Source organism: Rhinopithecus roxellana, chromosome 13 (assembly GCF_007565055.1).
Source record: "Rhinopithecus roxellana isolate Shanxi Qingling chromosome 13, ASM756505v1, whole genome shotgun sequence".
Lineage (NCBI taxonomy): Eukaryota > Metazoa > Chordata > Mammalia > Primates > Cercopithecidae > Rhinopithecus > Rhinopithecus roxellana.
Window position 1 is genome coordinate 117,682,852 of NC_044561.1, and position 25,273 is coordinate 117,708,124.

Sequence of the window (25,273 nt, forward strand, 5' to 3'; positions counted from 1 at the left end):
GGCATTGACTGAGCCCACTCAAGCAGGATTGGTGAAGACGACGTCTAGGCTGGAGAGGGCTGCTGTCTGTCTCCTCGGCTGGAGGGACAGAGCCCCGGCTTTGAAGTGGTGGCGCCATCTCACTCCAGGGCCATGTCTGGATTAGCCACTGTCTGGGCATTTTTTCCCCTTGCCCAACCCACTCAGTCCCCTGGGGTGGAAAGGAAGGGGTGCTGGGCATCTGGACCAGAGCTGCATCCAGAGGTCTTTGCCAGGTTCCCAGGAGGCAGCATCCTCTGGGTTAGCACTGCTGGAGAATGCTCAGGGTCTGGTGCTCCCTTATCTCTTTACCTTTCTATTTCTCATTCTTTTTTCTCTGTAACTCTTTTTTTCTGTCCCCTTTTTGGTCTTTTTTCTCCGCCTCTTTCATTCTCTGCCATTGGGTTTTCTCTGTGTCTCATTCTCAATTCCTAAATTGCAGCAAAGCGGGGACAAATCTACTCTGCTTCGTGCCTACCCCTTCCAGGCAGCCGGCTGTGATTGCACGAGGCAGACCTGTGACCCCTCCATCCAGCTATGCCCCTGCTGCCTGGCACCGTGGGCCTGGCAGTCCTGCTCTTCTGGGCTGGCCAGGCAGCGAACGCCTTGATGATGCGTAATGCTACCCCGGCCCCAGCCCGGCCCGAGAGCACGGCTGTGCGGCTTCCGAGTGGCCTGGGGGTGCCCAGGTACCGCCGGAGGCGCCACATCTCTGTGAGAGACATGAATGCCTTACTGGATTATCACAACCACATCCGGGCCAGCGTGTACCCGCCTGCTGCCAACATGGAATACATGGTGAGTCCCCGTGCCCGCCCCCCCACCCCCTGCAGTGCTCCTTCTGGCGAATGCAGCCAACTCATCTCGGCCTAGAATGACTGGCTTTTAAGAGCTGGACCACTTGCCTGCCTGGCCCCACTAGCCAGTATCTGGGTGTCAACCTGTGGAAAGGGCAGGAGTTAATCTGCCCATTTTACAGATGAGGAAACTAAGGAAGTTACACAGCTCTTCCAGTGAGTCAGGGGCGTGGGACTACTATGTAAGGGACGCCTTTGTGCGCCAGGCACTGTATGTGAGTATCATCTCCATTTTCCAGAGGAAGAAACTGAGACTCAGAGAATTAATTTGCCCAAGGTCACCCAGCCAGGATTTCAATCCAGGCCTGCCTGCTGCCACCTGGCATCACCACAACTGTTAACCATCGCAATCCCCTACCCAAGAATTTTGGCTCTCCACACTGGGGACCCGCAGGGGGTGTGTGGCTGGTGCTTTCCATGCTCTTGTCTCTTTGCCCTAAGGGTTTGACTGACACACCCACACCATCCTCCACAAGCCCCTGGAGGCAGGCTTGGAGCAGTGGGGACAGGTACTGGGGAATCTTAGGCTGAGGAAAACCAGCAGCTGACCAGCAGAGGAAGCTGGGATGTCTCCCCTCGAAGAGGCAGGGCTGGTGGCTCTCACTCCAGCCCCCAAGAAGTCAGAGGAGGGCACCAACCTCTTTCTTACAGCTCCTCCCCCAGGGCCATTGTCCAAAACCAGCCTCGATGGGTTTCCAGCCCACCCAGAGATGTCTTTAGGGAGTTTGCCAGTCTGCCCCCTGAAAGACCAACACATGCCACTCGATAGCTTGAAAACTTTTTCATCGTATCCATTGACTTATACTTGGAGTACACTTGGAACCAGGCACCATGCTAAGCCTTATGGACACTGCTGGGAACAGAATGGGCAAGGCTCCTTCCTTCATGGAGCTGACATTTTAGTGGAAATAAGAAAACCAGCATCAACAACAAGATATTAATATATATAAGATAACGTGAGGCGGCAATACGGTGTTGGGAGGGGTGGGAATAGGAGCTGGGACGGCAGGCAGCTAGAGCACAGGGGAGTCATTGACTTGTTCATTCATTTGTTAGCACCTAGAACGCCCTCCATTTTTCAAACAAATGGCACATTTATTGAGCACCTGTTGTGCGTGTGTGGCACCTGCCCCAACAGCTGTTTAATGACTGCAGGCGTCATGGAGCAGAAAGAGTTAGATGTTTCACCAGGGACCCCAGGGAGGGCATGAACATGTAGGTTTCATGTTTAGTCTGCTCTTCCCCTCAGTTTACCCCATTGCAGCATGAGGGAAGCATTCCTCTGCTCTTCCTAAAAGACTAGGCCAGACAGCTCGGTGCGGTGGCTCACGCCAGTAATCCCAGCACTTTGGGAGGCCGAGGCGGGTGGATCACCTGAGGTCACGAGTTCCAGACCAGCCTGGCCAACATGGTGAAACCCAGTCTCTACTAAAAATACAAAAATTAGCTGGGTGTGGTGATGGGCGCCTGTAATCCCAAGCTACTTGAGAGGTGGAGGCAGGATAATTGCTTGAACCTGGGAGGCGGAGGTTGCAGTGAGCCTAGATCCTGCCAGCCTGGGTGAAACTCTATCTAAAAAAATAAAATAAAAAAGATTGGGCCAGACAACCCTGGGAAGGTACCTGGACCCCTCTTTGGATGCCCCATTTCTCCCTCCCTAGCTGACTTCTACTCACAGAACAGGCTGTCCAACTCAACAGCCTTTGTCCCAGCAGCCCTTCTCTCACTGCCCCAAGAAAGTTTGGCTCCCATTTCTCATTCTCACACCGACCAGGACTATAATGATCAGCGACTTGTTGAAGGCCTTGTTGCCTTGCTACCCTGAGTCCTCAGTGCCTAGAGGTGTTGTTTGATATTTGATGAATGAACAATTCCTATCTCAGAGAATCCCAGGAAGTCAGAGCTGGAAGGGAACTTGTATTTTATTGACATATTTTCCGGTTATAAAACTTGGGGAATTCATACATTGGAAGGTTATAAAACTGTTAAGGAGGATGAGGAGGGCAATCGCCATGGGGAATAATCCCTAATGACAAAATAATCCCTAAGACAAAAGAGCAAGGTGCAGAATAGAATGCTGCCATTTGCATGTGTGTGTGTGTGTGTGTGTGTGTGTGTCTATATATAGAGAGCTGCTTGTACAGGTACAGAGTATATACCTGTATACAGAGGACACAAGAAGCAGTGGTGACTGCCTGTTGGGATGGCATGCAGGGTGGTGGGGTTGGGGGACAGTATAGGAGAGAGATGAGACTTTCTACTGTTACTCCTTGGATATCTATTTTTGTTGTTGTTGTTGTTGACACAGAATCTCGCTGTGGCCCAAGCTGGAGTGCAGTGGCACGATCTCAGCTGGCTGCAACCTTTGCCTCCTGGGTTCCAGCAATTCTTGTGCCTCAGCCTCCCAACTAGCTGGGACCATTGGCACACGCCACCACGCCTGACTAATTTTTTTTTTTTTTTTTTAAGACAAAGTTTCACTCTTGTTGCCCAGGCTGCAGTACAATGGTACGGTCTCGGCTCACTGCAACCTCCGTCTCCCAGGTTCAAGCGATTCTCCTGCCTCAGCCTCCCAAGTAGCTGGGATTATAGGTGCCCACCACCACACCCGGCTAATTTTTATATTTTTAGTAGAGACAGGGTTTCACTATGTTGGCCAAGCTGGTCTCGAACACCTGACCTCAGGTGATCCACCCACCTCGGCCTCCCAAAGTGCTGGGATTACAGGTGTGAGCCACCATGCCTGGCCTAATTTTTGTATTTTTAGTAGAGAGGGGGTTTCTCCATGTTGGCCAGGATGGTCTCGAACTCCTGACCTCAAGTGATCTGCCTGCCTCAGCCTCCCAAAAGTGCTGAGATTACAGGCGTGAGCCATCATGCCCAGATGGATATCTTACATATTAAAATTATGCATATTTTCACAATTTAAAAAAGCCTTTGAATTAAGCATTTTTAATGTTAAAGTAAACACATTTAGAAGATACTGCAAGGCCGGGTGCGATCCACCTGCTTCAGCCTCCCGAAGTGCCCTGTAATCCCAGTACTTTGGGAGGCTGAGGCAGGTGAATTGTTTGAGGCCAGGAGTTGGAGACCAGCCTTGGCAACATGGCAAAACCCTGTGTCTACAAAAATTAGCCAGGTGTGGTGGCATGCGCCTGCAGTCCCAGCTACTCAGGAGGCTGAGGAGGGAGGATGGCTTGAACCAGAAGGCAGAGGTTGCAGTGAGCTGAGATGGCGCCACTGCACTCCAGCTTGGGTGACAGAGTGAGATCCTGTCTCAAAAAAGAAAAGAAAAGAAAAAAAAAAAAGAAAGAAAAAGAAAATACTATAAATACGATTTAAGAATTAGTTATTTTCTCATCCTTCTGGGTTCAGTCACTTCCAGGGACTGCTGAGAACTCCTGTATGAACACCCTCGACCCTGCTCAGAGCAGAGCCCAAGCTCAGAGTCGAGAGATCTGGGTGTGGACCCCAGCTCTGGTATAGACTCATGGTTGCCCTTCAAGTCATCAGCGAGCTGAGCCTCAGTCTTCTACTTTGTCACGTGGGTTTGTTGTAGGGTTCCAGGGAGATGGGGGAGAACCGGCACCAGGTAAATGTGCATCTCTGGACACGGTTGTGATGATGGTGGTTATTCCCTTGGGGAATTTCATTGCCTTTCTTTCCCCAGGTCTGGGACAAGCGGCTGGCCAGGGCTGCCGAGGCCTGGGCCACCCAGTGCATCTGGGCACATGGGCCTTCACAGCTGATGAGATACGTGGGCCAGAACCTCTCCATCCATTCTGGCCAGTGAGTGACCCTCTGCCCTTCCTTCACTCAGTCATTCAACAAGCACTCATTGAACACTTACTCTGTACCAGGTGCTGCACTTGACACTGGGATACAGTGGCGAGCAAGGCAGACAAGCTCTCCACCTGCAGGGAGCCTGCATTCTAGTTAGGAGGGGCAGGCAAAACCCTAACAAAATTGTGTATACATTGAATTGAGGCAAGTCTTGTTTTGAGAACAAACAAGTGCACAGATCGTCATGGAAAGTGAGGAGGGATTGGAAGACTCAGAAAATAGGATAAGGGGGCCGGGCACAGTGGCTCACACCTCTAATCCCAGCACTTTGGGAGACTGAGGTGGGCAGATCACTTCAGGTCAGTAGTTCAAGACCAGTCTGGCCAGCATGGTGAAACCCCGCCTCTACTAAAAATGCAAAAATTAGCCCAGCATGGTGGCGCATGCCTGTAATCCCAGCTACTGGGGAGGCTGAGGCAGGAGAATCACTTGAACCCAGGAGGTAGAGGTTGCAGTGAGCTGAGATTGCGCCACTGCACTCTAGCCTGAGTGACAGAGTGAGACTGTGTCTCAAAAATAATAATAAATCAATAAAGTAAAATAAAAATAAGAGGATAAAATAAAATAAAGATAAGTCTGAGAATGGCAAACCCACCCTTCTGGCCTGACTTTCTCACTGCCATTCTGACTCCCGAGTCGGAATCTGGGGATCTTCTGACCTGGGTGGCCTTGGGAAGTTATTTCCACTTTCTAAACTTCTAAACCTTGGTGTCCCTGTTTCTAAAACAAAGGTGTTAGCCTAGCTCAGTTCTTTCCAGACTTGCGGATTTCACAGGCCTATAACATTGCAAAAAGACATCTGTGAAACTGCTACAAGATTGTCAGATTTTTATTTTGCCAAATAAGGATGTTAGAAAAACAACTACCTTCCCATCTTCGCCATTCTGCCATCACCCCGGGGAGAGTGGGAAAGAATTAAGACCAATCTTTTCAAGTGAGCTCAGTGGAAATTCAAGGCCCTGTCTGCGTTTTTTCATGTCCTTGACTGGTCACGACCAGCACCAGCCTCTGAGAGCTGTGAATGGTCACTCAGAGCCCTACAGAGCAGATGTTGGGTGATGCCTCCATTTCACTTCCCCTCTCCCCTGCCAGTGAACTCTTCCTGCCAGTGAACTCTTCCTGCCAGACTCCACCCCTACCCATGGCCACCATTTGAGAGGCTCACAGAGAGAAAGGAAGCGGTGTTAGAGACGAAGCTGTGCTGTCGTAAAGCATGGATGTGCATTCTTCCAGATTTTCTCCCTCACTAGTCATTTATGTATATTTTTATGTATTTGTGCCTCTGTCAAATATGTGTGATAGAAAAAGCCCTCAAAGGCCAGGGGCGGTGGCTCATGCCTGTAACCCCAGCACTTTGGGAGGCCGAGGCGAGCAGATCACCTGCGGTCAGGAGTTCGAGACCAGCCTGGCCAACATGGTGAAACCCCGTCTGTACTAAAAAATACAAGAATTAGCCAGGCGTGGTGGTGCACACCTGCAGTCCCAGCTACTTGGGAGGCTGAGGCACAAGAATTGCTTGAACCCAGAAGGCAGAGGTTGTAGTGAGCTGAGATCACACCACTGCACTCCAGCCTGGGCAACAGAGCGAGACTCCATCTCAAAAAAAAGAGACAAAGCTCTCAGGTCTCCCCAGATGGCTTTTCAGACTGCAGAGGGTATCTCAGGGTGTCATACCAGTATCTGCCTTCTTCTCATATCTCAGAGGCCTAGGAGATGGTCTAATGAGCCCTTCCTTCCCTAAAATGCAAGCTCCCCCATCTGAGATGCACCTCCTGCCTGGCCCTCTGTACGACAGTAACACGTATGCTTTGTTGAGGACTTACCATGTGCTAGGTACAGGGAGGCACTTCACAAGGGTTCAGAACATGCCTGTGAGGCAGGGGCCACTGCCCTCCTGCTCCCAGATAGGAAACTGAGATGAAGGAAAGGAAGCAAAGTGACTCACCCAAGGTCACCAGCAAGTTGGCGGCCGAGCCACTTTTCCATCCTCTCACCTAGCTTCTTCCGTGTCCCCCGCCTCCCCAGGTACCGGTCCGCGGTGGATCTCATGAAGTCCTGGTCTGCGGAGAAGCGGCATTACTTGTTTCCCGCCCCGAGGGACTGTAACCCACACTGCCCCTGGCACTGCGATGGCCCCACCTGCTCCCACTATACCCAGGTACTCCACCGTCAGGGCTGGGGACCCTGGGATAACACATCCTGCTGCCTTAGGAGAAAAGGAATGTGTGGAGCAGATATGAGAATGCAAACAAAGACCTTTATGAGCTTCTTTTCACCAAAGAAGCATATTCCTGGAAAGTTGTGTGCACACTGAACTGAGGTGAATCGTTTTTGTTTTTGTTTTTTGTTTGTTTGTTTGTTTGTTTTTTGAGACAGTCTCACTCTGTTGCTGAGGCTGGAGTGTAGTGGTGAGATCTCGGCTCACTGCAACCTCCACCTCTTAGGTTCAAGCGAAACTCCATCCCCACCCCCAAAAATCAAAATAGTTATATATATATATAAAGAAAGAAAACGACTGGGTGCAGTGGCTCACACTTGTAATCCCAGTAACTTGAGAGGCTGAGATGGCAGGATTTCCTGAATGCAGGAGTTTGAGACCAGCCTAGGCAACATAGCAAGACCTCATTTCTAAAAACCTTTTTAAAAATAGTGAGTCTTGGCCAGACGACGTGGCTCATGCCTGTAATCCCAGCACTTTGGGAGGCCAAGGGGGTGGATTGCGAGGTCAGGAGATCGAGACCATCCTGGCTAACACGGTGAAACTCCATCTCTACTGAAAATACAAACAAATAGCCAGGCATGGTGGCATGTGCCTGTAATCTCAGCTACTTGGGAGGCTGAGGCAGGAGAATCACTTGAACCCAGGAGGCAGAGGTTGCAGTGAGCCAAGATCGCACTACTGCACTCCAGCCTGGCCAATAGAGCAAGACTCTGTCTCAAAAAAAAAAAAAAAAAAAAATAGTGAGGCTTGATGGTGCACACCTTTAGTCCAAACTACTTGGGAGGCTGAGACAGGAGGATCGCTTGAACCCAGGAGGTTGAGATTGTGGTGAGCTATGATCCTACCACTGCAATCCAGCCTGGGTGACAGTGAGACCCACCTCTCTAAAAATAATAATTTAAAAAGGAAATGAATAGAAAAGTATAGAAAATATATTGGCTGTCAGGGTGCAGTGGCTGACACCTGTAATCATAGCACTTTGGGAGGACGAGGTGGGCAGATCACCTGAGGTCAGGAGTTCAAGACCAGTCTGGCCAACATGATGAAACCCCATCTCTACTAAAAATCCAAAAAATTAGCTAGGTGTGGTGGTGGGTGCCTGTAATCCCAGCTACTCGGGAGGCTGAGGCAGGAGGATCACTTGAACCCAGGAGGCAGAGTTTGCAGTGAGCCACTGCACTTCAGCCTGGGCAACAGAGCAAGATTCTTTCTCAAAAAAAAAAAAAAAAAAAAAGAAAAGAAAAGAAAAGAAAAAGAAAGAAAGAAAATATGTTGGCTAATAAAAAAAGAACAAAATCATGTATTTTTGCAGGAACATGGTTGGAGCTGGAGGCCATTATCCTTAGCAAACTAATGCAGGAACAGAAAACCGAATACCACATGTTCTCATTTATAAGTGGGAGCTAAATGATGAGAACACATGGACACGGGAGGGGGGAACAACACACACTGGGGCCTGTCAGAAGGTGGAGGGCAGGAGGAGAGAAAGCATCAGAAAAAATAACTAACCTAACGAGTACCAGGCCTAATTCCTGGGTGATGAAACAATCTTTACAAACCCCCATGACAAGAGTTTACCTATGTAACAAACTGAACATGTCCCCCTGAACTTAAAACAAAAGGTAAACAATCCAAAAAAGAAAAGAAAAAGAAGAAACCCAGATACTTTATTTCAAATTATTAAAAACATTAGATGGCTGGGCACAGTGGCTCGCACCTGTAATCCCAGTACTTTGGGAGGCTGAGGCGAGTGGATCTCCTGAGGTCAGGAGTTCAAGACCAGCCTGGACAACATGGCAAAACCCCATCTCTACTAAAAATACAAAAAATTAGCTGGGCATGGTGGTGCACGCTTGTAGCCCCAGCTACTCGGGAGGCTGAGGCAGGAGAATCACTTGAACCTGGGAGGCAGAGGTTGCAGTGAGCCAAGATATCACCACTGCACTCCAGCCTGGGTGACTGCGAGACTGTCTCCAAATAAATAAATAAATAAAAGCATTAGTGACTGTCAGAAAAAATATATTTTATTGGCTAGTCTGAAGGTAGTGCGTTCTCTCAATTGATTGTTTACAGTCAGTTACAGATCCAACTCCCTTCTCACAGCTGCACTTGACTGAGTGCAGTATGAAATGAAAGAAAACATGTCACACATGATAACATGATAAGGCTAGTGATTCATAAAATTCTTGTTCAAATTGTGTGTATATGTGTGTCTATTTGTACACCTGTAACAATATAAAAATTATTCCCTACTGTTGCAGTAAAAAGAAAAAAAAAAGATTGAGAAACATTATGTTACAATATAAATGCCTCCGTTTCCTCCCCCAACACCTTGGAACAGGCAGACTGTCTCTCCCAGGAAGACCTCACCTAATGCAACTGCACAACCCCAGGGAGCCTGGGTCCCACTGAGCCCTTCTCACAGCCTCCACTGTCTCTGTCCTTCATCAGATGGTGTGGGCATCCTCCAATCGGCTGGGCTGCGCCATCCACACCTGTGGCAGCATCAGCGTCTGGGGCAACACCTGGCATCGGGCGGCATACTTGGTCTGCAACTACGCCATTAAGTAAGTGCCCGCATCTAAGGCAAAGGGGGCCCTGGGGCAGGAGGGTGGGTCCTGAGAAGTCAAAGAAAGATACAGTCCCTATCCCTTCTTCATTCTAAGTGTCCTCAATACCATATAATTTGGGTAGTTTTAAGAGTTTATTAAGGCCAAGCATGGTGGTTCATGCCTGAAATCCCAGCACTTTGGGAAGCCAAGGTGGGCAGATCCCTTGAGCCCAGGAGTTCAAGATCAGCCTGGGGAACACGGCAAGACCCTGTCTCTTAAAAAAAGAAAAAAAAGGGCCGGGCGCGGTGGCTCAAGCCTGTAATCCCAGCACTTTGGGAGGCCGAGACGGGCGGATCACGAGGTCAGGAGATCGAGACCATCCTGGCTAACACGGTGAAACCCCGTCTCTACTAAAAATACAAAAACCAGCCGGGCGAGGTGGCGGGCGCCTGTAGTCCCAGCTACTCGGGAGGCTGAGGCAGGAGAATGGCGTAAACCCGGGAGGTGGAGCTTGCAGTGAGCTGAGATCTGGCCACTGCACTCCAGTCCGGGTGACAGAGCGAGACTCCGCCTCAAAAAAAAAAAAAAAAGAAAAAAAATTAGCTGAGTGTTGTGGTGCTCATCTGTAGTCCTAGCTACTGGGGGAGGAGTGAGACAGGAGGGTCACATGAGCCGGGGGGTAGAGGCTGCAGTGAGCCATCATCATGCTACTGCACTCCAGCCTATGCAAGAGTTAGAAACTGTAAGAGTGAGAAACTGTCTCCAAAAAAAAAGTCAATTAATAGTCCTTCCTTCCTTCCTTCATTCCTTCCTTCCTTTCTCTTTCTTTCTTTAGAGGCCTTGCTCTGTTGGCCAGGCTGGAGTGCAGTGGCATGATCTCAGCTCGCTGCAGCCTCCACTTCCCAGGTTCAAGCAATTCTCCTCCCTCAGCCTCCTGAGTAGCTGGGATTACAGGCGTCTGCCACCATGCCCAGCTAATTGTTTTATTTTTACTACAGACAGCGTTTCACCATGTTGGCCAGACTGGTCTCAAACTCCTAACCTCAGGTGATCTGCCTGCATTCACCTCCCAAAGTGCTGGGATTACAGGAGTGAGCCACTGTGCCCAGCCTATTTTCTCTTCTTTTTTTGAGACAAGGTCTCACTCCGTCACTCAGGCTGGAGGACAGTGGCACAGTCACAGCTCACTACAGCCTCGACTGGCTGGACTCAAGTAACCCTCCCTCACTTCAGCCTCTCAAGTAGCTGGGACTATAGGTGCAGGCCACCATGCCTGGCCAATTTTTTTGTTTTTTGTAGAGACGGGGTCTCACTATGTTGCCCAGGCTGATCTTGAACTCCTAGGCTCAAGCAGTCCTCCTGTCAAGGTCTCCCAAAGTGCTGGGATTATAGGCATAAGCCACCCTGCCCAGCCCAATAATCCTTTTCCTTTACCCAAGTTTGAGAATCACTGGGAGATAGACAGGACTGACACAGGTGGAAAGACGGTGTTGCTGAAGTCAGTAGTGGAGAATGTGGTTTAGATCTGCCCAGCCAAGTAGGCTTACAAATATCTCACTACTGAATTAGACCTACACATCCAGTGGCAGGTAACACTGGACAGCCAAAGGCCCCTTCTTATAAGTACAGGGCCAGCTCTCTAAGCTTACGACAAGAAAAATACAGCCAAGAACACATGCTCCCTGCAGGGAGGCAGATCCCAAAGAAAAGGAAGGAGGAACGAGTGTGCTTAGCTCCTCCAGTTTGCTGGGTGGGAGAGAGTTTAGGAGATGCCTTCATACAAGCCTCTTGGAAACAGGGAGCAAGCGTAATGAAACTTGCAGACATTACAGATTCGCATAGAAAAACAAGAACAGGCCGGATGCGGTGTCTTACACCTGCAATCCCAGCACTTTGGGAGGCTGAGGTGGGTGAGTCACCTGAGGTTAGGAATTTGAGACCAGCCTGGCCAACATAGTGAAACCTCATGTCTACCAAAAATACCAAAATTAGCCAAGCGTGGTGGCGCGTGCCTGTAATCCCAGCTACTTGAGAGGCTGAGGCAGGAGAATTGCTTGAGCCTCAGAAGTGGAGATTGCAGTGAGCCAAGATCGCACCACTGCACTCCAGCCTGGGCAACAGACAAAGACTCTGTGTGTCAAACAACAATAACAACAAAAACAACAACAAGAACAAATTATTTATTTATTTATTTATTTATTTATTTATTTATTTATTTTGAGACAGAGTCTTGCTCAGTCGCCCAGGTTGGAGTGCAGTGGTGCGATCTTGGCTCACTGCAAGCTTCACCTCCCGAGTTCACGCCATTCTCTTGCCTCAGCCTCCCAAGTAGCTGGGACTACAGGTGCCCACCACCACACCTGGCTAATTTTTTTGTATTTTTGGTAGAGATGGGTTTTACAGTGTTAGCCAGGATGGTCTCGATCTCCTGACCTCGTGATCCACCCGCCTCGGCCTCCCAAAGTGCTGGCATCACAGGCATGAGCCACCGTGCCCGGCTGACCGTTTTCATTTCTATATCCTTCTACTACAGCGATTGCAACCCTTTGTTTTTTTAAGCAGAACTTTTTTCTAAGTGGTTAAATTAAACAAAAAAAGAACTCCATGTCATCCCAGGTATCACTACCATCCACTCTCCCTGCCCCCAAACTTCTGAGAGCACCTTTTGAAAACTGAACTGACAGCAGCTGGCACAAATCCTGATGTTCAATAGGTGCTCCGGAAGTGTTTGTTGAATGACTAAATGACCGAATGAGTCCTGTTAGGAAACCAGAAGTGAGTGTTTTTCTGAGCACTTCAGCTGATTTCACTCACGGTCACTCAACAATCACGTTTGGAGAAAAAAAATTCTATTTCTGCTCAAAGCTGTGTTCATTTAAGGTGTGAGAAAATAAAGCATTGGGGTTTGGCAAAGATAATGAATGTCTCAGGCCAGTGGTGAGATTATCAGGCAGCCACGAGCAAGGGCCAGAGGAACAACTTTAGGCTTTGAAAGGAGAAAGAGGGAGAAAAAGACTGGGCACGGTGGCTCATGCCCGTAATCCTAACACTTTGGGAGACCAAGGCGGGCAGATCACTTGAGGTCAGGAGTTCGAGACCAGCCTGGCCATATGGTGAAACCCCGTCTCTACTAAAAATACGAAAATTAGCCAGGTGTGGTAGCATGCGCCTATAATCCCAGCTACTCAGGAGGCTGAGGCATGAGAATCACTTGAACCCAGGAAGTGGAGGCTGCAGTGAGCTGAGATTGCGCCACTGCATTCCAGACTGGGTGTCAGAGTGGGACTCCCTCTCAAAAGAAACAAACAAAAAGAAAAGAAAATCAACCCTTACAGGGGAGGCACTAATTGCTGAGGCACTCATTGGCCAGGCACAGTGCTAGGTGCATACATACATGTGATCTTTGCTGAATCCCTTAGAGAGAAAGAGGAGGTCGTCTCTTGGTTTTACAAGAGAAACCAGGGTTTACAGGTTCGGCACAGTGGCTCATGCCTGTAATCTCAGCACTTTGGGAGGCTGAGGCAGGAGGACTGCTTGAGTCCAGAAGTTCCAGACCAGCCTGAGCAGTATAGTGAGACCCCCATCTCTGCAAATAATTAAAAAATTAGCTGGGCATGGTGGCATGTGCCTGTAGTAGTCTTAGCTACTCAGAAGGCTGAGTTGAGAGGATTGCTTGAGCCCAGGACGTCAAGGCTGCAGTGAGCTATGGGTGACAGCAACACCCTGTTTCAAAAACAAAAAACAAAAAACAAAACAAAAATTAAAATAGGCCGGGCGCGGTGGCTCAAGCCTGTAATCCCAGCACTTTGGGAGGCCGAGGCGGGCGGATCACAAGGTCAGGAGATCGAGACCATCCTGGCTAACACAGTGAAACCCCGTCTCTACTAAAAAATACAAAAAACTAGCCGGACGAGGTGGCGGGCGCCTGTAGTCCCAGCTACTCGGGAGGCTGAGGCAGGAGAATGGCGTGAACCTGGGAGGCGGAGCTTGCAGTGAGCTGAGATCTGGCCAGTGCACTCCAGCTTGGGTGACAGAGCGAGACTCCGTCTCAAAAAAAAAAAAAAAAAAATTAAAATAAAAGAAAAAAGAAAAGAAAAAAGAAACCAAGGCTTGCAGATGTGACTTGCCCCAGGTCCCAGGCCTGGTCAGTGGCAGCACTGAGATTTGGACATCTGTGTGAAGGTGGCTCACCTAATGCTCCTCTGTCTCCCTGGGACCTTTACTCTTCCAGGGGCAATTGGATTGGCGAGGCCCCGTACAAGATGGGAAGGCCGTGCTCCGCCTGTCCCCCCAGTTACCAAGGTAGCTGCAATAGCAACATGTGCTTCAATGGGCTGAAATCCAACAAGCTCCCGTGATTCTGAATTTTCTCTGGGCTTTGGTGTGCCGCCAGCTGGGCCTGACCCTCCATGTCCTGCCCTCAAAAAACTGGGTGGAGAAATAATTTCTTCTTTAAAGGAGATGAGTTAGAATTACCCCCTATTTAATTTTCCCTCCTAGATTCCCTTTCTTAAATGTCCAACATGGGTCAAAAGAAAATGACCTCCTCGCCTTCCTTCTTTCCTAGTTGCATCTTTCTTTTCTTGGGCCTCCGGGAAAGAGTCCTGCATCTTTCATTAATTCAGTTCTCAGAGAACCAAGGCTGGAAGGCATAGAACTGGCACCTTAGGACCAGGCATAATGGCTCACACCTATAATCCCAGCATTTTGGGAGGCTGAGGTGGGAGTATCACTTGAGTCCTGGAGTTGGAGAACAGCCTGGAAAGCATGGCAATACCCCATCTCTATTTAAAAACAAACAAACAATCAAAAAACCTGGCACCTCAGTTTTGTAACTCTCAGGCTTTGCCAAACCCAAATGACTTTGATCATCCAATGAAAGGAATTCCACCAGGTGTGGCGGTTCACACCTGTAATCCCAGCATTTTGGGAGGCTGAGGCGAGTGGATCACCTGAGGTCAACAGTTTGAGACCAGCCTGGCCAACACAGTGAAACGCCATCTCTACTAAAAATACAACAATTAGCCAGGAGTGGTGGCTCTCGCCTATCATCCCAGCTACTCGGGAGGCTGAGGCAGGAGAATTGCTTGAACCTGGGAGGCGGAGGTTGCAGTGAGCAGAGACCAAGCCACTACACTGCAGCCTGGGGACAGAGCGAGACGCTGTCTAAAAAAGAAAGGAAGAAAGGAAGGAAGGAAGGAAGGAAGGAAGGAAGGAAGGAAGGAAGGAAGGGAGGGAGGGAGGGAGGGAGGGAGGGAGGGAGGGAGGGAGGAAACCCACTTTCATTCATTCCATAACAGTCAACCAGTTTCTGGGCAGCCTTTGAGGACTTGTGATTCCCTCCCTGAGTTGGGCGCATTTCAGGTCCATGATTTCAAAAAACATTGAAATTGGCTTGTGGACATCCCCCACCCCCACCCCCACTGCATGGTATTGGAGCCACCACAGAGTCCAGGCCCCCCTTTTTACAGATGGGTACACTGAGGCTCAGAGCAGGGTGTAACTTACCCAGAGCTGCACAGCTCGTCTTTGATGGCCAAGGTTGGAGCTTAGTCTCTGACGGCCCCTTCCCACTTCCTCGACTCTCAGAACTGAGAAGTGAAAACCAAAGTTGGCCTGAGGGGACTCTCTCTGGGCCTTTTTTTCTCTTTCTGTCTCTGCCTCGGTCTCTCTCTTTTGTCTACTGTCCGTTCTATCTCTGCCTGTTTTTGTTTCTGTCTGCGTCTCTGATTCTTTTCTTCCATATCATCTTACTCTCATTCCAATAAACCATTTCTCTTCTCCCCGCCATCCCACCACACAAAAGTCCTTTTGTCTCCAGAGATAGTAAAATCTCCTCCCTCAGACCTTGCCCTGCAGCTGGGGCCCACTCCCTGCCTGTCTGGAGAGTTCCTCCTTTGAAGACCTGGGATGGAAAACAGGCCCTTTTCCGTGGAGTCCCTATATTGTCCTGGATGGAATGAGTTTTCTCATCTGTGCATGTCACCCCCTCCCATCCCACCCCCCAATAAAGTATTTTGAGATCCCGTGTAGTGGCTCTTTCTGGTCCCTCCTTCTCTCAGCTCCCAAGAGGGTCAAAAGACAAGGAACGGGAACTTGGTGGGGGAAGATGGGTGACAGGAAAACCAGCTCAACTGGAAGACCAGGGGAAGGAACTAACAGCGCTTTGGGCCCTGCTCTGTAGAAGGCTAGATCAATGCACAAGTGCATGCACATATACTATTGCTCCATTTTACAGATGAGATAAATGAGGTGTGGAGTGAGTACTAATTTCTAAATGCTGGAAATGAGTGAAATAAGAGAATTAAGAGGTCAGGCGTTGTGGCTCATGCCTGTAATCCCAGCATTTTGGGAGGCCAAGGTGGTCAGATAGTTGAGGCCAGGAGTTCGAGACCAGTCTGGGCAACACTGTGAAACCCTGTCTCTACTAAAATTACAAAAATTAGCCAAGCATGGTGGGGCACGCCTATAATCCCAGCTACTCAGGAGGCTGAGACACCAGAATTGCTTGAACCCAGGAAGTGGAGGTTGCAGTGAGCCAAGACTGTACCACTGCACCCCAGCCTGGGTGACAGAGCAAGTCTGTGTCTCAAAAAAAAAAAAAAAAAAGAGAGAGAGAGAGAATTAAGGACACTGTTGTGAGTTCATTATTCTTAGACTATATCTTTCCTACTTTATTTTTTGGACTGGGCTCTTGAAGGCAGTATCAGAAATGGAAAACCCAAGAGATCACGTGGAATTCCCACCTTACAGTGGCACTTTTTGCTTGTCTCTTCCCTGGCACGGTGGCTCACGCCTGTAATCCCAGCACTTTGGGAGGCTGAGGAAGGTGGATCACCTGAAGTCAGGAGTTCCAGACCAGCCTGACCAACATGATGAAACCCTGTCTCTACTAAAAATACAAAATTAGCTGGGCGTGGTGGTGCACACCTATAATCTCAGCTATTTGGGAGGCTGAGGCAGGAGAATCGCTTGAACCCAGGAGGCAGAGGTTAAAGTGAGCTGAGATTGTGCCATTGCACTCCAACAAGAGAACAAAACTCTGTCTCAAAAAAAAGAAAAAAAAAAAGAACAGATCAATTGACTGGGACAATTCAATGACATTAAGAACATACAATGCTGACAAAACTAACCAGTTCATAAATGCCAGTAGTTGTCATTCTCATTATCCTGGTGCTCAAGAAGGCAATGGGAGACCTGTTGAAACAGCACGGACTTTGGGGTCAGCTGATGCTGAATTCCAGTTCTGTGTCGGCTCCTTCCTAGTTATGTGACCCCATGATGCCACTTCATGCAAGGGGTCACATATACTGAAATCTCTAGAACATTTTGAGAAATTGACATAGGGTTAGCAAACTTCCCCCACCCCCATATAAAAATATTAATACTTTTTTTTTTTTTGAGATGGAGTCTGGCTCTGTCACCCAGGCTGGAGTGCAGTAGCACAATTTCGGCTCACTGCAACATTTGCCTCCTGGGTTCAAGCGATTCTCCTGCTTCAGCCTCCCAAGTAGCTGGGATTATAGGGGCTCACCACCATGCCCAGCTAATTTTTGTATTTTTAGTAGAGATGGGGTTACAAGGTTACACCATGTTGGCCAGGCTGGTCTCGAACTCCTGACTTCAAGTGATCCACCCGCCTCGGCCTCCCAAAGTGCTGGGATTAGAGGCATGAGCCACTGCGCCCGACCAAGAATATTAATACTTTTTTTTAAAAAAATCGAACATTTATTAATTAATTAATTAATTTATTTAGAGATGGAGTCTCACTCTGTCGCCCAGGCTGGAGTGCAGTGGCGCGATCTTGGCTCACTGCGACCTCTGTCTCCCAGGTTCAAGCGATACTCCTGCCTCAGCCTTCCGTGTGCCACTATGCCCGGCTAATTTTTTTATTTTTAGTAGAGACGTAGTTTCACCATGTTGGTCAGGCTGGCCTCAAACTCCTGACCTCGTGATCTGTCCGCCTCGGCCTCCCAAAATGCTGGGATTACAGGCTTGAGCCACCACGCCCAGCCCCAAAATCTAACGTTTGTTATCACTGTTGTTTTACAAAAGAAAGGGCATTTTAATGCAACCCATGTCCATCCATAGGGGCTGAAAGTCCCTCTCAGGTGGTTGATAAAGCTGAACAAAGAGACTATGAGGAGAAAATAGGAATGTATCAATTAGCTATTTTAGAGGCAGGGCAAACTATGAGCTAGGTGTTTCTATAAGGAAATGAAATAATTTACCAAAAAACATACAGCAAGGAAACGGTAGAGCTGGAGTTTTCTGATTTTTCTGAGTCCAGAATTTGTTTCACTGTTCTCATTTCAGTTCTCTCTAACAGGATGAATGACCTTGATTTCAGAATCCCCAAGCAGGTGGTGAGATCCAAAATTGAGACAAAAGAAATGAGGCTGTTCCAAAAAAAAAAGCTAGGTGGCAGGTGTCTAACATGTCAGGGAGCTAAAACAGGGTGTGCAGGTTTCAGCAGCAGGTTGAATTTAGAATGGGGAAGGAGACCAGAGGAGGCGCCAGACAGGATGACTTTGTCCCATTGGCCTGGAGGCAGACCCGTGTTTCTCCACCCCTCATATCATCCTCCAGTTTGTAACAGTATCTTTGAATGACGATCTGATTAAGGTGGGTCTCCTCCATTAGTCCACAAGTTTTGGGGGTACATCTACTTTGCTCATTTCCATATCACCAGAATCTAGCACAAGGCCTGGCACATAGTAGGTGCTCAATAAATATGTTAGATGAAAGCAAGATAATACCTCTGTGTACTAGCGGTGACACTCCAGGCATGCAATTTCTGTCCTTCAGTCTCTTCATCTCAAGGTTTAATTTAAATGTGATAACGCCTGTATGCAGCTCCCAACATCCAGTAGGCACTCACTAAACACAGTTCTCCACCCTTCTTTTCTCCTCTGCCCCTCCCTCGGTTTTCCCACTACTTCCTGCATGGTGACACACCCATAGTTTGGAGCCATAAAACCCAACCCAGGTTGGACTCTCACCTCTCCAGCCCCTCTGCTCGGGCCCTGTCCTCAAACTGGGGGGCTGATGCCCCCATACACCTGGCTCTGGGTTCCCCTAACCCCAGAGTGCAGGACTGGGACCCAAGTGGACCTCAGGTCTGGCCAGGTCGCCATTGCCATGGAAACAGCAACAGTCCTCAGCCGCAGGTTCCCTAAGTGACTGGTTACTCTTTAACGTATCCACCCACCTTGGGTGATTAGAAGAATCAATAAGATAACCGGGTGGTGGCAGCTGGCCGCACTCACCGCCTTCCTGGTGGACTGGCTCCTGGTGGCTCTGCTGCTGCTGTGAGCGGGCCCCTGCTCCTCCATGCCCCCGGGTCTCCGGCTGGGTGGGCTTGGCCATGGTCAGTGTGAACGTGCCCCTCGGGGCTCCAGTGGAGAGTTCTTATGGTAAGTGGGGCTGGGGGGAGACTGGACAGGGCGGGGCTGCGGTCAGCTTTGGGAGGCCGTGGGACACCTCCCCGTGTGTTTCTTATGGGCCCAAAGCCCCTCCTAGAACTCCTCTGGAAGGGCAGGAAGCCCCACGGAGGCAACGTGACTGCTTCCCTAAGCTCTCAAGCCGGGGCATGGCCTGTTTGGTGCGAGAAGTGCTGGGAGGGGCCCAGAAGCCCCGAGGCAGGAGCTTGGCTCATTTTGTCTGTCCAGAGGCCTTCCTGGGAATGCATCTCGGTGGTCTTTCCAAAACCTCACAGAGGGTGGGGCTTGGAAGCACCTCCTGCTTCGCTGCGGGGCAAATTGAGGTCCACCGAGAGAGCCTTGCTGGGCCTAGGTCACGTTGTTGGTGCATTGTCAAGCTGGGCGTGGGACCTGGGCGCCTGGGTCCCTCCGCACCTCCCTTGGCTCTGGATAATGGGGAGGAGGTAGAAAGCGCCGCGCAGCGTGGAGCGCTGGAAAATGGGAATATCTTGTGCGGACGCGTGAAACTCAGATGCAGGGCAAGAAAGCGTGTGTTACTGGGAGTGAAAGGCTCGGGCTCACTCCTTAGGGTGACCCCCACATTGGAAGTAACCCAATGTCCCTCAGCAGAGGGAAGACGGGTAAATAAAGCTTGAGGCGTCTTTACAATGCAATGCTATCCCATTGTTCAAGGAAAAAACGCATATCTGTGTGTAACAAGGAAGAACCTCTCAGTTACATTCAGTGAAAACGGTACACTGAAGAACTGTAGAGTTGCTGATAGTGAAACGGATATGGATGTATACATGTACACACACGTCATAGATGTATATATGTACACGCGCGTATACATGTACATTCCACGCATATAAAATTCGTGGAATGACACGATGAAATTGTTGACAGGTTTGTTTCTGAGGAAGGAAATTCAAGAGAATGTTTTATCTTTTGGGGACACATTTTGGATTTTTAAAAGTTGGGTGCATTTTATAAACCTGTTTAAATCACACACCTGCACAGAACTTGGCTTGTGGAATCCAGTAGACTTCGGGTCTAGTTGTGACTCTGTCGCACGACTCAACATTCATGTGCCTCTTGCTTTCTTTCTGAAGTGGAGACAGGACTAGGATGTGTCTTAAGATCACGGTGGATGCCGTGGGGAGCAAGGGTGATACCACGCGCATTGCAAAGATGTAATCAACATGTATGTCATCATTTGCTGAAGACAGAGGGCCAGTGAAGGACAGAATCAGGGCCTGATCTCCTGACTCTAGTCAGGCAGGATCTGCTTTGACCCCCATCAAACAGGAATATGTGATGCACTGGAAATGGCAGAGGCTGAAGAAACCAGCAGCCTGGGAACCCATCCCACACACCAGCTGTGTGACCTTGGGCAAGACACTTCCCCTCTCTGAACCTATTTCCTCATCTGTAAAATGAAGATAGCAACAGGACCTGTCTCCCAGAGGGTGGGGAGATTAGAGGAGATAGCATAACTAAAGGGTAAGGCCACCCTTAATCCACAGTTTTAAGGCCTGGAGTAAAGATGCCAGTGGATGACTTGGTTGAACCTGTGGCCAGAGGAAGACATTGTCTCTCAAAGGGGCCAGACAGCTTCTGGGGAAGGACAGCCCAGGTCATAAGGCTAAGCTAGGGGTGAACAGAAGGCCCCACAGTGTCTCTTAAAGGATGATACAATAATATAACCTGACAGCCTTTAACTGTCTCCCAAGTTTCTGCACCTTGTAGGGTGTCCTCATATCTCTTCATCTCTGCCCCTGTGTCGTACTCATTATATAGCAAGCATTCAGCAATTATTAGAATGGTTGCATGTATCGATGGGTAGGTGGGTGAATGGATGGATGAATGGGTTAGTGGATGTTCTACTATTATCTCTCAGACAGCTGTTTCATTTTCCAAACAGCTGTCTGAGATAAATAATATTGTAATCTCCAAGGACAGAAGAGAATACTAAGGTTCAAGATTAAAAACACACACACACACACACACACAAACAAAAAATATCATCTGACTCGAGACCTGACACAATCCAACTGTTGCTGGCCCTCTGCTCTAGGCCACAGATATAGCTGGATAGAGAAAGGAGAACTCCAATGACCTTGCAGCACATCCATAAAAAATGAGCACTTTTGTCCTGGGGCAGTGGAACATTCGCTGCAGTGTATATGTAACTGTGTGTATGTGTGTGAGAGTGGCTGAAAGACCCTGATTTGATATTTTTGATAAAATACATCCGGGTTAGCATCCTAGCATCCTAGATCCACCTTTCTTAAAAAAAAGAAAAAATAAAAAGCTGTGTGGTCTTATGAGTCAAATCATTACCCCTCTCTGAGCCTCACATGCTTTATCTGAAAATGAGCTAGTGAAGTCTGCTGGGAGGCTCCAGAAAAAAAAAAAAAAGAAAGAAAGAAAAAAGAAAAATTCACTTTCTGAGTAAAGAAACAAGTGCTCCGAGGAAACAAAACCCCTCTCCCAGGCTGGGCGCAGTGGCTCACACCTGTAATCCCAGCACTTTGGGAGGCTGAGGCGGGCAGATAACTCGAGGTTAGAAGTTTGAGACCAGCGTGGCCAACATGGCAAAACCCTGTCTCTACTAAAAATACAAAAATAAGCCAGGCATGATGGCACGCGCCTGTAATTCGAGCTACTCGGGAGACTGAGGCATGAGACTCACTTGAACCTGGGAGGTGGAGTTTGCATTAAGCCAAAATCATGCCACTGCCACTGCCACTCCAGCTTGGGCAAGAGAGCAAAACTCTGTCTCAAAAAAACAAAACAACAAAACAAAAAACAAACAAAAAAACAAAAACAAAAAAATAAAAGACCTTCTTCTGGGGTTCCCTAATGGGGATAACATTAATCATCTTCTAAGACGACTATAGTAGAGGTGCACTGGTGAGTCAGGGACATGGCACATAGCAGAGCCTCAGTTAGAGACAGAGGGAGACATGGCTGTTGTGAGGATCAAATGGAAGAACCCATGAGTGCTTAGAACAGTGCTGGGTCCAGAGAAATCACGCAAGACATCCTCATTGTGGTTTCATGTTTTTGAGCTTTAGCAGGATGCTAAAGAGCTGCTCTTTGGTGTGGTGATGCTGGGCGGACTTGGCCCTCCCTGGACTTCCAGTGCTTCCACGGCACGCTGGATTTGGCTTTGCAGTTCTCGTCATGGCTCTGATCAGATAGTTGCTGGTGTAAATTGTGGACTTCCAGTGCTTCCACGGCACACTGGATTTGGCCTTGCGGTTCTCGTCATCACTCTATCAGACAGTTGCTGGTGTGAATTGTGGGCTTCCGGTGCTTCTACGGCACACTGGATTTGGCCTTGCGGTTGTCGTCATCACTCTGATCAGATAGTTGCTGGTGTGAATTGTGCACTTCCGGTGCTTCCACAGCACACTGGATTTGGCTTTGCAGTTCTCATCATTGCTCTGATCAGATAGTTGCTGGTGTGAATTGTGGACTGGTGCTTCCACGGCACACTGGATTTGGCTTTGTGGTTCTCATCATCGCTCTGATCAGATAGTTGCTGGTGTGAATTGTGGTGTCTGGCTCTCCCACCAGACTATAAACTCTGTGAGCTCTGGGACTTGAGTAGTTTATTCAGCCTTGTTTGTCTAACAATGTCTCACATGGTGACTGGCACAGAAGAAATGCTCAATAAGCATTTGTTGGATGAGTGAAATGATGGGCTTAAAACAGCGCTACAGCGATGATCATCAATGTCAGCCAGATCCCACTCTCTTCCCTTCCTTCCTCTCTGCCCTCCTCACTGCGTTGGCTTTGGTCCTTGTATTTGCCCCATTATAACCCAAGCTGGCTGTCCCAGCATCAGTTGTTATGTCTGCACTTATGTGTCTGAAGCTGGAGGCAGGAGGAGAAGAGGTTTTCCTCAGTGCCCTTGTTTCTTTTATCCAAAAGCAAAACTTCCCCAGAAACCTCCTGGCAGACTCTCCTAGTTCAAGGATAACTGGGAAGACAAGTATGTAGTGGGAAGAGATGGGAAAGCCAAGACGGGCCTAGACCAGTGATTTTTCTCTTGGGGTGTGGCACACTCCTGCTTCAAACAGAACTGAGGCTCTGGTATAAGTGAGTTTCTCAGCCTTAGCACTGTTGAAATTTTGGCCTGGTAGATTCTCTGTGGTGGGGGGCTGTCCTGTGCATTGTAAGATGGTAAGCAGCATCCCTGGCCTCTACTCTACTCCCTAGATGCCAGTAACATCTCTCCCCATCAGCTTTGCCAATGAAAAATGTCTCCAGAAAGCCAAATGTACCCTGGAGTACATATAACCCCAGGGTGTTATAGGAGAATAAGGTAGTTCTAGGGAGTGTCTACCACAGTGGAGTAGGGTAGGCTGTGACTCTTGTGGTGCTCTGCTTCGAGTGCTAGGACCTTGCTCAGTGCCAATCCGGGACTACCCTGAGTAACTGTGAGGATGAGATGCTAAGCATACATATCTGTGTGCTAACCTGACTCCTGGCCTTATTACTTTTCTATCCTTATTTTCCTTTCAACAAGTTTCCCTTGGTTGTTTATTTTGCTTCTTTGGTAGTTGCTCATTTCTGTAAGTACCTCGAATCTCCTTGTAGGAAGGGTAGGTGGTTAGGGGAAGGATGGATGGACAAATGATGTGATGAGTGGGGAGATGAAAAGGTGGTGGATGGATGGATGGATGGACGGATAAGAAGGGGTGGGCTGAGGTGGCCTGGAATAGCAGCACCTTCAAGTGCTCTAGACAGGACAAGTGAAGAGATAGGGGATGTCAACAATCTTCCATCAGGGCAATACTGCATATCTGTTTTTCAGTGCCGGGTGAGCCTAATTTTTCCAGCTATGTAGGCCTAGTCCCTTTGACCAATAGCATCAGCTTGAGGACCAATCAGAGGCCATTGTCGGAGACAGTTTGGTGATGTGGCTCCGCCCCTTGAAGCTCTGTGACGATGGTGCTTTGCTTCAGTTCTCTGTTCCTTGGTTTCTTCACCCATCAAATGAACCTTGGTTGTTGTGAAGATCCCATGAGCTAATGAAAGAGAAAAGGTAATAGAAGCTATAACAAATATGCTGTGTCCTTGTGAAGGCTGGATAGGCCCACAGTCGAGTAGGACCCCAGATGCTGGCTGGCTATGGGACTGTGTCCAATATCAGGCTATGGCAGTTCCCACCCTTCATTCTCAAAATATGGCCCCTCTCCAGCCCTTCCCCAATCTCCCCTCCCACATCACCTTCCCATCCTACCTCAATTCAGTCTTCAGCCCCTATGATTCACAAACCTGGTTGCACATAGGAAACTTTTTAAAACAAATTTTGGGGCTCCACTCCAGACCCAGTGAATCAGTCTCCTGGGGTGAGTTCCAAGAATCTGTAATTTTTTGAGCTCCTTTTGTGATTTAGGGTATGCAGTTCAGTTGAGGTATGGAAACCATTGCCTCACTTTGTCCCATTTAGTAAACAGAGGAACTAGATACCCAGAGTGCATTTTGCCTCCACCCAGAAGCCTCCCGTATTCATTAATTCATTGTTCATTTGTTCATTTCTTCAACAAACTTCCACTGGAGGCTTATGGTATTTAAGCATTTTGTAAGGCACTGGGGGAACACAGGAGGATAAAACTCTGTTTCATGTGGTGGCTCATGCCTGTAATCCCAGCACTTTGGGAGGCTGAGGTGGGTGGATCACCTGAGGTCAAAGACCAGCCTGGTCAACCTGGTGAAACCCTGGCTCTATTAAAAATACAAAAATTAGCCAGACATGTTGGTGGACCTCTGTAATCCCAGCTACTTGGGAGGCTGAGGCAAGAGAATCACTTGAACCCAGGAGGCTGAGGTTGCAGCGAGCCAAGATCACGGCATTGCACTCTAGCCTGGGCGACAAGAGTCAGACTCTGTCTCAAACAAAACAAAACAAAACAAGCAAACAAACAAATGAAAACAAAAAACAACTTTGCTTCAGATCTTAAACAGTACCCAATTTGGTGAGTAGACAGACAAGCCAGCAGCAACCAAAGACAGAGTGCCATGATAGGGACAGGGAAGGCACCATGGGATACAGAGGGACTTAGGAGAAGGGGAAGGGGTCACAGACTTCTTGACCTTGGAGGAGTAGACTGATATCTAAGCTGGAACCTAGGTTTCTCAGGAGTTAGCTGGGAGAAGAGATGGTGGAGAAGAGTGTTCCCAGCTGAGGGAACAGCATATGAAAAGGCCCGGAGCCTGGCCACACACCACTCTGATTTGACTTGTATTTGACTGCAATTAATTCCGTCCTTTACTGAAAGTATCCTGAGACTTGTCTGCTTGTTTCATGATTGATCAATCTTGCTCCTAAAAGCATGCTGAGGC

General features: G+C 48.7%; 2 protein-coding genes across 2 annotated transcripts in view; both read left to right on the top strand.

Moving 5' to 3' along the window:
- The first annotated feature begins 555 nt into the window (after window positions 1-555).
- On the top strand, window positions 556-13,849 carry R3HDML (R3H domain containing like). The gene is made up of 5 exons (XM_010384305.2): window positions 556-816; window positions 4,546-4,664; window positions 6,744-6,876; window positions 9,391-9,506; window positions 13,723-13,849. Exons 1-5 carry the CDS (start codon window positions 556-558, stop codon window positions 13,847-13,849), a joined length of 756 nt encoding a protein of 251 aa, XP_010382607.2.
- Window positions 13,850-18,758: 4,909 nt separating this feature from the next.
- The window catches only part of HNF4A (hepatocyte nuclear factor 4 alpha), a 74,732-nt gene continuing 68,217 nt past the window's right edge, over window positions 18,759-25,273 (top strand). Inside the window, exon 1 of the mRNA XM_010384282.2 lies at window positions 18,759-18,907. Coding sequence (XP_010382584.1) covers window positions 18,859-18,907 — 49 coding nt within the window. The 5' untranslated portion in view covers window positions 18,759-18,858. The remainder of the gene's footprint in view (window positions 18,908-25,273) is intronic.

What these genes read in the sequence shown, in the direction of transcription:
- R3HDML (XM_010384305.2), top strand. Translation starts at nt 556, where the DNA reads ATGCCCCTGCTGCCTGGCACCGTGGGCCTGGCAGTCCTGCTCTTCTGG. An exon ending in CTGCCAACATGGAATACATG is followed by an intron (nt 817 to 4,545) that starts GTGAGTCCCCGT and finishes TTCTTTCCCCAG; the next exon opens with GTCTGGGACAAGCGGCTGGC. An exon ending in CTCTCCATCCATTCTGGCCA is followed by an intron (nt 4,665 to 6,743) that starts GTGAGTGACCCT and finishes CCGCCTCCCCAG; the next exon opens with GTACCGGTCCGCGGTGGATC.